The sequence below is a fragment of the Perca flavescens genome, chromosome 5 (genome assembly GCF_004354835.1).
Source record: "Perca flavescens isolate YP-PL-M2 chromosome 5, PFLA_1.0, whole genome shotgun sequence".
In the NCBI taxonomy this organism is placed as follows: domain Eukaryota; kingdom Metazoa; phylum Chordata; class Actinopteri; order Perciformes; family Percidae; genus Perca; species Perca flavescens.
In genome coordinates this window covers 30,645,738-30,658,668 of record NC_041335.1, presented here as the reverse complement: position 1 = coordinate 30,658,668, position 12,931 = coordinate 30,645,738, and the positions used below count along the sequence as shown (strand labels likewise).

The 12,931-nt window shown below is 39.2% G+C and overlaps 1 protein-coding gene across 1 annotated transcript in view; it reads left to right on the top strand.

The window, feature by feature from the left end:
* ppil2 (peptidylprolyl isomerase (cyclophilin)-like 2) overlaps nt 1-12,699 on the top strand; it is a 37,557-nt gene extending 24,858 nt beyond the window's left edge. Inside the window, exons 14-20 of the mRNA XM_028578053.1 lie at nt 1,170-1,203; nt 4,837-4,954; nt 5,712-5,768; nt 8,870-8,942; nt 10,020-10,082; nt 10,646-10,788; nt 12,309-12,699. Of these exons, the coding sequence (XP_028433854.1) occupies nt 1,170-1,203; nt 4,837-4,954; nt 5,712-5,768; nt 8,870-8,942; nt 10,020-10,082; nt 10,646-10,788; nt 12,309-12,411 (591 nt within the window). The 3' untranslated portion in view covers nt 12,412-12,699. The remainder of the gene's footprint in view (nt 1-1,169; nt 1,204-4,836; nt 4,955-5,711; nt 5,769-8,869; nt 8,943-10,019; nt 10,083-10,645; nt 10,789-12,308) is intronic.
* Nucleotides 12,700-12,931: the final 232 nt, after the last annotated feature.

Below are 12,931 nucleotides of genomic sequence, written 5' to 3'. Positions count from 1 at the left end.
TTTTTTTTTTTTTTTTTTTTTAAAAGCACTTTTTCAAGACCTTGCAAGTGTACAGAACATCCTGAGATGATACTTCTTTAAAAAAACTGACAGTTTTACTTTGAAACATCAGAGGCCCATCAAGGCTGCTACCCCTCAAGCTCAAACAGTGAGTAGGATTGTTCAACACTGATATGATGAAACTGTTGAGTCTGCCTAGGTAGTGGTACCACAGTGTAGTTGCACTTTCTTTAAACCTGCTGTCTCCATGCAGTCAGAGAACATAGGCATTCATCGGCTTTGATATGACTTTATAGTGTAACAAACCTGTTGAATGCATTTCTTTACTACCTCATGAAACTTTTTTCATGCATATTTTGAAGTGGGCATCGGTTACATTCCGTGTTTACGCCATTTTTGCAGTTATTTCAGACTCAGTTTTTACTTGAAAATGTTGAATTCAATGTAACTAAATTCTGTATACTACAAGGAATAATCCAGATAGGCTGTTCTGGCTATTTGTGCTACAAGGTAGTAAATTAGACTTAAAGCGATAGTTCAGATATTTTGAAGTGGGGTTGTATAAGGTACTTTTCCATAGGCAGTATATTACCTACAGTAGATGGGGGTCGGCACTCCCCCCACCCCCCTTGCCAGTGAAACCACTGCATTTTTTCTATATCCTCTCTCCAATGTCAGCCTTGTCCCAGTTAAAGAGTCTGACCATTATTTACACGTTTTAGTTGTTTGCGCAATATTTGTTAATGGCAAAATATGTTTCAAACCATTCTGAATGAAGTATTGTGGTGCTGCAGAGATGTCCCGGCCTACCAATCTTAGCCTACCGACTAAAGAAACAAAGCATTGTTTGGTACAGATTCTTGCAATAATCATTTCAATGTCTATTTTTTTCTTTTTTCTTTTTTCTTTTTTTTTTTTTACTTAATAATAGTAAAGTTGAGCCTCAACAATGAACAATAGAGACCTGTCTCCTTTGTCAGTGACTAGTAGTGCTTACAAGGAGCAAACTTTCTAAGTTGGATATGTGACAAAAGGAAATACTGTAAGGTTAATTTGAAGTCTCCTTAGACCACTTTACAGAAATGAGACATTTTCCTAGTACGTAATAGGAGCCACTCTTTTAGCTGCTGACGTCATCCAAACCTAACAAAGTTTCTTTTTGTTTCCAGATTCAAGGAGGGGACCCCACTGGCACCGGCACAGGTAAGATGAGGACTGGACTTTAACCACATTTTGAATTACATAACACCCTTCTGTTGAATTATGAATAGTTCCTTTTTGGAAGCTTTGCGTAAATACCGCTTGCAACTCCAGATGCAAGTCAAGAGTGTTACTAAATATACTCTATGAAGGCACATAGGAGTACAGACAACACACACACACACACACACACACACACACACACAAAGACAGAGAGATGATGTAAATGGAAGAAGGCTGAGTCTAAGTTACAAAATTAGGATGTGGAGAACACCCAATAAACCAGCATTTGGTGTAATGTTCCTGTTTTTAAAAGCCAGTTTAAAAGAAAGCATAGTGTAATTGACTGCAAGGCCTCATACAGTTAATTTCCTGCCTTCGTGTCGTCTGTGCTGCTCTGAGAGTTTGCAGCACAGAGTGTGCTTTGTGTCTCTGGGCGTCTCTGAGCACTACGCAAAATGCGTCGTCCACCATGACAGATTTATGAAGGTGCAGTATTTCTGGCCTCTGGATAAAGATTTTCCTCATCGCCGTGTGCACACAACTCATGAATACCTGCTTTTAAAGATGGCTTTCTCCACAGTGTTTGACAGTCCTGTAACATGCCGTAGTTGTGCAGTTACTAGCATGTGATGATACATTGTGTTTATCATCAAGAACAAAAACTCTACACATGCAGCTGCCATGAAGCTTTGGGCTAATGTCACCCATTTTGATGTTTTCATTCTGTATGTTTGAAATATCTTTTTCAACTTGTGCAGATCAAAGCAGAGTGACACATTTCATATTTTCTTTGATACAGTATTCTGCTTTTTGAAGAGGTCATTTGTCTGCTCACATTTAGTGATAAAGATGAAGACCAGATGCAGGAGCACTGGAGAAAAAAGCAAGGGACGATCAATGATTTGAGTGTTTTTTTTTTTTTTTTTTTTTTTTTTTTTTTAGCAGGGGATAGAGATGGCAAAACTTGATGTTGAACCTACGAAAATTGCCCAGACATTTTGAGTGAATCCTCTCACACGTCCGAGCAGACTGCTCACTGTAGCGTTACTTCTTTCCACAAGTTCAGAGGAGCCTCATTTATCTAAAACCCTTCAGAACCAGTTGGTTTGGATAGAGAGAAAAATGTATTCAACATTGAGTTTGAAATGAAATCCCAAGATACATTCAAAATACAAAACGAGAGGTTCATGCTCACATATTTTGTAATAATGCGTTCATTATTGGAGATGCTTGACTGCTGACAGTCAGTGGAGGATATTTTAATATTCCGGCTTTCTTTCCTGTTAAACCTGGTCGAAGTTCGAGGTTGCACTGTTGGTTTTGATTCAAGGGGATTTTTAGATTAAAGCTTTAGTGCTGAACTTTTTTATAATAATGAACATCCGTTACATTCATCCAAATGAGTTGATATAAAGCCAATTAAGCGTATTTGTTCCACAAAACTGCATGGAGGAGGGTTGGGGGGTAAAGCGCGATCACGGAAAGCTTGTATCATGCGGACGCACCGACAGAATTGTTGTCATTACTTAGAATTCCTCACGGGGGAGACAGAAACTACGCACTTTAGCTTTAACATGAGTTGGAATCCAGTTTGATTTATTGGTTAACTCTTAGGTGAGAATTAATTTCCCCCTTCATCCTCCTCTTCTCCGTCTAACTTCATTTACTATACAGTCGTACTTTAAAATGTCAGCGAGTTGATAAATGATGCAGAAATGTCACCAGGGGAAGTTGACAGCCTCAGAAAGCCTCTGAAAGGTTGATTGGCTGGTTTGCATTTACACTTCAGCTTGAACATGCACGCACAGCACATACCGTACTAATGTACACACAGTTTCATGCACTGCACACGTACACCAGCTGGCAGGACAGCGAAACACACCTCAGGCCGATAAATCCTCTCCTGCTGTCGGGAGCCAATAAGCTCCTGCAGTGCGTATTCCTGTATACTCATCATGATGATTCTTAATGATTAAGTCAGTCTGAATTAATGACTCACAGCTGAAGGCTCTCAACATGGCTCCATGTGCAAGGGCAAACAGGTCTTATGAAAATACACAGTGCCTCATTTTTGTTTCATCTAATAGTGCAGTAATTTGAATACATGGTACTGGTAGAGCTATTAATTTGTTGTTTTCATACAAACTAAATGCATTTTAATGGGTTTGGTTATATTTCACAATATAAAAATCTAACGTGCACTGGAGCTGAAAATTAAACACTATGAACTCAGTTGTATTAGTTTTACTCCCCAAAGTGTACTCTTTTCCGTTAACATATAATCCCAGATGAAGCCATTTAAATGTCAGCGGACTCCTGCTTAAAAGTGCCCATGTAATGACTTTCTCTAACGGACAAAAGGCCTTGTCCTACCAGAAACAGCATCCGCATCAGTTTCTCCAAAGATGTTTGAGTTGATTTCAAGTGAGAAGTGTTTGCCCAACCAAGTTTAAAGTCTCCCTTCTTCTTAACAAGGATGTTTTTGTTCATACATTAATAGTGCCCTGCGGAGGTATCTTGTAAAACAACCTCAGTTATTTTGACATCCGCTTTGTTTCCCACCAAAACTCATTGTGTGGGTCCTTGAGGCCATGTTAAATAAATGTCCTTCCTTGCTGAACATTTCCAAAGCTAAGTTAATGAAACCTGCATTGTTTACATCCGCTAGCAGTCTCCCCCCACACGTTTATTGGCGAGTTAACTGTTGATCAGTGGGAAAGAAAGCAACCCTCCCTTCATTTGATAGACCCGGACAATCTTTACTGTTGCATCTAGCTGACATCATCATCTGCATCTTGTTCTAGTGTATGTGTTGGTTGCCGTTTTCTTGTTGAATGGCTTGCTTGCGGAATGTATTTCATCTCTCGTGAACCCGTGCTCCCCTGTGTGTGTGATATTGGAACACAAGATACAAACAACAGGGACGTGCTCTTTAAAGTATTAAACTGTAGTGTCACCAGTGGTCAAAAGCTACACATGGTGCCTTTTTTTTAATAAAATCAAATGTAGTTATTTGTCTAGATAATCACATCTCTTTATAAGACTGAGAAACTGTTTAACTTGAAAACACTGTTTTTGCCCAAGAGAGAATAAATGGGGAAACACCATATTTAAAAATAAAAAATATGTGGCAAGTGTGTCGAACTGTAAACCCTATATTGTATGTCATTCTGAAATATGAGCTGACTGTATTTTGACTTGTCGTAGCAGCACAAGTGTAACTGATACCATTACCACGGCTCTGTCCCAGTAAGCCGGCATGCACAACACCAGGGCCCTGAAACAGAAGCACACCAAAATGGAACGCAGCCATCATTAATGTTATGGACTATGCTCTCCCTGCTTATGACATGTCAAAATGACTTCCGTGCAAAAGGTCTTTAGTTTGGACTAATATTCAAGCTTCACCGTCTCTAACTGCAACTCTTAGGAAAAATGACTACCACGCTCACTGTTCAGCTGACTGGAGGGAAGTGAAGTGCTAAAACTTATAAGCAATAAACACGTTCCTGCAAAGATGTTGCTGAAAGTTAAATATATAATAATAATATAATAATATAAAATTGCTCACTCTCTTTATTTTTATTTTTTTTTTGCCTCTTTCCTTCCCTCTTTCACTTTTTTCCTTCCCAGGAGGAGAATCCTTCTGGGGAAAACCTTTCAAGGATGAGTTTCGGCCCAACTTGTCTCATGCCGGCCGGGGGATTCTCAGCATGGCAAACTCTGGTCCAAACACCAACAAATCTCAGTTGTAAGAATTTCTTTTTTTAAAGTCTAAACTTTAAAACATTCGTTCTGTACTAGAAAGTCAGTCAGCAGAGAATTATGTTTGTGTGTGTTTTCTTTTTTTTAATAAAGTCTGTCTTCCTTTGATTTATTTGTTGAGGCCCTATGGGCGAATGAGACAAGAAAAAAATCCTACATAATATCTATTGGATGCCTAAAAACATGTTATGTATTATGGCATTAACTTATTAAGTAGGTAACATAGTTATCTTTGGCAACATTTTTAGTAAAGGAAGTGTTGAAAGTACTGAATACTTTTTAATTAATTTTTGATTATTTACTTAGTACTATGCATACGGTAAAACTGAAACAGTTTGCTTTTTAAACTATTTTTGTCCTCTCACTATTTAACATTTATGTGAAATAGTGTTTATTGATGTAGTTGTCAACAAGTTTAAGCCCTTTGGGATTCTGGCAATAATGGATAATGAAGGACAATATAATGACACAGTTGAAAGTAATATAAAATGTCTTCATAGGAGAAGTTTAAATTGTTATATACTATAAATTAATAAACACTCAAACCACATTATAACATCCTATTGACAATGTACTATTTGTCTGTGTTGTGTGTACAGTAAAACCAAAATATGTATACAGACTGTACTGTTAAGGCAAAGCTGCTTTTTAGACTTGTTTGTTTCCATTACTTTTCACATATTCACTTACTGTACCTGACATGTTTTTTGCTAATGTAATGATTTTGTTCTGTTTTCTCTCAGCTTCATCACGTTCCGGTCATGCACCTACCTCGACAGGAAGCACACAATATTTGGAAGGTAAACTTTCTATTTTTGTGTGTCTCTGTCTTGATTTTAAATTGACTCACTCCACTGGGGCTTAGTGACAGTGTTTTGTGTAATTTAGCAGCTGAGGCAGATGGCTTTGAAAGGGGACAATCCTGACAGACACTTGCTTAATCTTAGTGCCATTTACACAAAGAGTAGGGTCAGCTCCACAAGCTCTTTCCTCTTTTTCTTATCTTTCTTGTCCTCTTAATCTACTCCTTAGTCATTTCCTCACTCTCTGTATCTCTAACCCTCTAATATTATTCTTAAATAAATATTTGGTTCCTTTGGAGTTCCAGACATCTCTCTCTCTCTCTCTCTCTCTCTCTCTCTCTCTCTCTCTCTCTCTCTCTCTCTCTCTCTCTCTCTCTCTCTGCTGAGCATGATCTCAAATGGTTGTCTTTTTGGAAAAAGCACTAGCTGCTGTCTAAAAATATTCAGACTGCTTTCAGCTGACTGATTCTTAACATGGTCAACACACTTAAAAAGCTTCTGCTTTAACCTCCGCGTCCAGCTTTTATCCTTTTTCCAGATGGTATTCTTTGCACATTTAATGGGACTGGCGGTGTCAGTCCACTTCACCTGATCTATACATAATGTGGACTCTTTCACAGAGAAACTTTTTTTTCTCAAATCCAAATCAGACTAGATTTATTTTGTCTGATTGTTAAGGTGTAACCACAGCCGGGTAGTTTGCCAGTTTAAACCTGTGGTAGGCAGTTTTCTGGAAAAGGCAAAAGAAAAAACACCAGAATAAGGAAATACAGCCCTCCTCCTGCAGCTTTCCCCTCTCTGTCCCTAGCCTTCCCCACCAGAATAGCTCAGGCATTTGCATGTACTTCATAGAGTAACTTAGACAAGTACTAGTCCAGCTGACTTTCCCCCTACAGTTTAAAAAAAAAAAAAAAAAAAAAAAAGTACTTTTTTCAAGTAGTGGTGAGCGTGTGCTGATTACTGTGAAAAGCTATAGAGAACAATGGGCAGCACTGTCAAGATAGACATCCCTAGTCTGTTGTTTAATCCAGCAACAATTTCCCAAATGATTTTCCTGAAAATGATATCACAATAGATCTTTATCATGATCTAGAATTACAATTCCCATTATAGAGGATTATTATTCATATTGCAAACCCTTATTGTCCAGTTTAACACCAGAGATACAGCTGTTCTTGGTAAATGAGCTAAAAGGTAAATACCTCAGATTGAAGTTTTGGTATCGGTTGCATGCTTTTTGGGGGTAGTATTGCTGCTTTTGATCTAACTAGATCTGAAAACTGCTTGAACGTCCTACATGACATTGCAAATTGCCAGATTGTCTAGTTTAAAGTAAATGTGAGAAAGAGGTTTGAGATGGGAACAAAATAAGTATTTTAAACCAGATTTATCGTTATTGATCGTTGGCACCCTGATAGATTTGTCCGTGAGTCCTTGAGTGTGGGAGCTCCTCGGTTCATCTCAACATGTGGCCTGAGAAGCACCCCGTGCTAGCTATTGGCTGTACTGTTTGTGGGTCTTCTCACTCTACACATGGTAACAGGAGCAGCTGGATAAAGACCATGCAGTTAAAAGAGCAAAGTGAGAGCAACTTCTTTTAAAGTGCTCTGCAGCAGGGGAGTCGCTGACAGATTGGCCTCTTGGCCTTCAGCATTTGACAGGCCCTATATCTTCAGCGGTTGTTTTCTTTGCTTTGCTTACACCATAAGGCCAGTGTGCTGATAACAAAGACTATAAACATTTGCTTTTAGCAGCAACTCTTGTTCACTGTTGTCTGAGAAATATACTGAGGTCTGCAAAATATTCCCCAGGCGCTTAAGGATATACAGGTTGAGATGGTAGTACACAGGGTTGTGTAATACTCGTTTCTGATCGACCAATGAAAACATTTGTTGGGTGTCTTGCCTGGGCACTGCCAAGGTGCTCTTGAGCAAGGCACCGAAACCCCCAACTGCTCGGGGCGCCTGTCAATCGACAGCTGCAGCCTCCTCACTCTGACATCTCTCCATTAGTGCATGTATAGGTACTGACTGTGTGTGTGTGTATTTCAGTCCTGTGTGTAATGTGTGTTCTAACAACATAGTGAAAACATTGTAATTTCCCTTGCGGGATTAATGTTGCAATGCAGTGGACTTACCTTACTTTATAGTTTCAGGTCGTTGTTTGGCTGTCAGGCTGCAACTTCACTGTTTTGGTTCACTCTCACCGCTCTCGTAGTGTCGTTTTCAACAGGCAGCTGGTTTCAGAGGAAAAGCTCTAAAAACTACCAAAACAATGATTTTTTTCTTTACTCTGTATGATATGATTTGTAGGCCGGACGTCTCTAAAGCACCAAAATACTTAATTCAGAATGGTTTGACACATATTTTGCCTTAAACAAATATTGCGCCACCTCTGTGATTTAGATATTGCACTAGTCCATATTGCGATTTCGATAAAACTGCGATTAATTGTGCAGCCCTACTAAAAAATCCCGCTACCTGCTCAGCAGCAGACTGACACAGTTAGAGACTAGCTGGTGAACATAGTAGAGCATTTAGCAACTAAAGAGACGGATATTTCCTCTAAAAGAGAGTGGATTTTATAATACAAGTACTACAATATGTAGTGTGGCATCTAATAAACCTTCAGACTGATTTCCCTGGATCGTATTTTTGGATCGTACTGTATCTTCTCACCTGTACCTGTAGCGACACACACGCATCAACGCAGTCTCTTGTCAGTACTATTGCTGGTCCGAACAGGAAGTAAAAGTTGAATTCCCACACACTGGTCAGCTGCAGAGTCGACTACAGTTCAGCTGCCCTTCAAATGAGAGTGATTTGGTGTCTGTCTCAAGGGCACTTCAGCAGGATGGATGGTGTCACAGGAAAGTTTCATCTTACTCCTCGAAACCACCCTACAGCCCTCATGTCATTATTGAACACATCGGTCTTTACAGGATACATGGGATATTTGTCATTTTGAGTGGTGAAAATGGCTGAATTAGCAATTAGTTTATTCAACTGTTGTCTCCAGAGGTTACATTTTAATATAGAGGACTTGTCATGAATGATTTATGTCACGGACGATGTTTTTCTTATTATTTCTTTTTGCAGGATTGTTGGTGGATTTGAGGCACTCACAGCCATGGAGAATGTGGAGAGTGATCCCAAATCAGACAAACCAAAGGTAGGAATTAGTGATGTTTAAGGTCCAGATGGGCTTCAACTTAATTGTATTTTACTCTGAAATGTACGAGTGTAGAAATATCCTTCCACAGAGTTTTTTTGGGTCCAATTACGTCTCATTTTACAATCTTGAAATGTAGCCGATACCCCTGTCCAGAGTAAATTACAGAGTGCAACTGTAGAATCAGGTTCATTAGATCCCTAACACAAAAAGCAGCTGAGGAATGCAAGCTCTGTTATAGTGCCATGACTGTATTTTGACCCTTGCGTGGATCATGCAGTCTTTGCAAAGCAGGAGTGTTGTGTCGTTCTTTTATTCAAAATTACAAATCAGCTGTAAAACATAACAAATGCAGCTACAATGTTTTTTACAAGTTTATATTGATGTCAATGATCCCGTTCTTAAACCTTTCTACCACCGATGTGTGCCCTTTTGATGTATACCCTCCTGTTTTTACCTCTTATGAGTTTCTCCTAATGTCAGCAATTGATTTTTAATTTAATTTTCCTCACAAAAAAACTTCTCAAAACGTTTGTGATTAAAATGAATTCATTTTAAACATATAAGCAGGTTGTAGATATTTTAGAGCCTTTTTTGGGGGGCCTTTAATTAATTCTGCCTTTAATTGATAGGACAGCTCAGATATGAAAGGGGGGAGAGAGGAGGGGGGGGGGGGTGAGATATGCAGGAAATCGTCACCGGTCGGAATCAAACCCTGGACCTTCTGCGTCGAGGAATATATGTATGTCTGTCTGTCTGTCTGTCAGTCACACGCATCCATATACACACACACACACACACACACATACACATACACATATACACATACACACACACACACACACACACACACACACACACACACACACACACACACACACACACACACACACACACACGTGTGCCTGCTCTACCATCTGAGCTAACCGGCCACTAGAGACTGGTTTTTGATAGAAGAACATATTTACAGATCATTTGATGGTGACTAGCATAAGGACACATATTTATTTATTTTTCCTTTTGAGTGAGCCATGCACTTTTTGGATCCTAATTCTTTTCTGTTTGTCTGTTTTACAGTCGGAGATCAAGCTCATAAGTGCTACTGTGTTTGTGGACCCGTACGAAGAAGCTGACGCTAAGGTTCGTACTGTATCTCTCCGTCTGTTTGCAGACATGAACCATACTGACTTTAGGATATACCAATTTCAATCACACAGGGAAGCCCTATCTGCTGAGTGTTAGATTTCTACCAGTAATGAGTGTGTGTCCTTACAGTGCAATGCGTTAAGCATTTGAACAGACACGCATTTTCATTGTTGTTGTTCTGCACGGCAGCACATTCAAATTTTAAATGGTGTCAAACTCTGCACAAATATCATTCTGCACACCAAGTAACATACAATAAGAAAAAAAATGTTTCCCTTAGAAACATTTAAATAAAATAAATCAAAGCAACTTTATCAAATTGATACAAAAAATCCTCCAATAGAAGTCCTACCTCAAACTCTGGAACCACGTCAGATCTACTGTCAGTGTTAAAGGGGTTTTGTCTGTTGTTATAAAGATGATCCTCATTGCACAGTGCAAGTGTCAGCATGGAAGTAACAATTACTGAGCATGGAGTCCTGCGGCGTGAGCGTTAGCCTGTGTCTTCCCTGGTCTGGGATCTAGTTGTTGGGATTTATATGATTTGTGTTTTTCAGATTGCAGCAGAGCGAGAAAAGGAGCTGCATAGGGAGGAGGAGGAGAGGCAGCAGACCAGCATCGAACGGAAGAAAGCTAAGGAGGAGCAGGCGCCTCAGACCTTCAAAGCAGGCGTGGGGAAATACATCAACCCCGCCACAACGTAAGGACACACAGACACACACACACACACACTCATACTGATTTACTATTCACCAAACCACACTCTGCTTCTGCTGTAGAAGGCACACACACACAAAACACTAGAAGGATATATGTTCCACTTTCCAGGCAGAATTTGGAGTAAAAAATGAACCCGGCGTCCACACAACCACTCAATTCTTATTTAGTCATAGTCTCTGTGGAACAGGATAGTAATGAGTGGATGATAAAACATGATGATTAAAAAGTGACACAAAACAAGCAGAAACATAGTGTGCAGAATTGCTAATTATGTAGAAGATTACCCAGTTTCCCCATGGGGATAATTTGGGTTTATTATTCACACCATATATTGCTGAGTTCAGGTATATTGTGTTGTTATTACAACATATTTCATTTTAGTTTTTTTTTTTTTTTACGTTTACCTCTGACAACACTCATTTTGGGCAGTGTTGGCACAGTATTTGGAACAATCTGCAATTGTACTTGCAGTTAGCTGTTCAAAATAATCTCAGTCTAATACAAAATGTGATAAAGAGAAATAAATTAGGTTCTTGTCTCTGTACTTTTTAATTTCCTTAGGGAACCCTTTGAGGTTTTATTTTTGTTTTGTTTTCGGTAGAATCTGTTCAGAAAAGTGAAAGAAGTTACATCTTGGACACTTTACAGAATGTCTAACTTTGTAGCATTTGTGGGAATATTGAAATTACTGTCGTGCAAAATGGAGGTGCATTAACTGAACTGAAAATGTTGCACTTAGGCTAAAGTGTGCATTAGGAGATAATTATGCTTGTGATTTTTCTCTCTTTGATGGCGTTTTATCTTCAGAACTTACCCGTCGTCTACTTCTCCTGTCATCACATTATGTTCACGGAGCGTGTCAGTATTAATGCTCCATCCATTTTCTCCATTAATGGTCTTTTTAGGGTTTTGTCAGTGGGAAAATGCTTGTTCAATCGTGCATTTAAGATAAGATAGATAGATAGATATTTAGCCCTTGGGAAATTTTTGTGCAGCAGTGTTGCAGTAGAGTAAGACTCACGCAGTAAGAGTGCAAATACAAAATAAAAGCTAAAAAGATTATCAGTACGGTGCAAACCAAACATACACAGTGTCAGAAATGTAAACCGGTTAGCAGTAAGAATCATAGATGTGTATGAGATGTGGCATTTCCCGGATGATTCTGATCAATGGAGAAATACAGGATGGAAATGACACACTTAAAAATATGCAGATTAATCGATAATGAATCCTGTTTTATGTCTGATCAAAGGAAAAGTCTGTTTTGAAATAGCGTCTTTCCCTGAAGAGGAAATCCGACAGACCTGTGTACTGTATTAAACAAAAGCATTATCAACATAATTTTCAAAGAGAAAAGAGTTATGAGAAGGTTAAAAGCTCAGGCAAAAGGAAGAAGAGATCAGAGAAACCCAAAATGTACAAGAAACAAGAGGCACGCATCTGGGAGGGGGAGTTATGGCAAACAGCTGGCTGTGATATTATTATATTCTTCTCCCTCAGAAAACGTTCGGCCGCTAAAGATGAAAGCGGGCCGTCCACCAGCGGAGCAGTGCCCAAGAAGTCCAAAGGCAAGGCCAGCTTCGGAGACTTCAGCTCCTGGTAGCACCGCCACATTCGGCATTTACCAGTCTAAATTTGTTCGGGTTGAGCGTGAGCAAAATTTTATTCCATTCATACATACATACATACATACATAGAGATGGCCCGATACCACTTTTTTGCTTCCCGATACCGATTCCGATACCTGAACTTGCGTATCGGCCGATACCGAGTACCAATCCGATACCGGAGTGTCATAAATTTCATTATGTTTTAACAGCTGTATACTACTATCCCTGTATGGATGTGATATGATTTCTATCTTTTTCGGTCTGGCTCAGGTTAAACTCTTTGTGAAACATGAACAAACACAAACAATGAATGCCCCAGAACTTTCTTTTATTCTCCAGTTTGACAGTCAGTTATAACGGAAAAAGAACATAAATAAACTACTTTAATGTAGATTTTCTTTAGGGCTTTATTACGTGGTATCGGATCGGTGCATAAACTCCAGTACTTCCCGATAACGATACCAGTGTTTTATGCAGTATCGGAGCCAATACCGATACTGGTATCGGTATCAG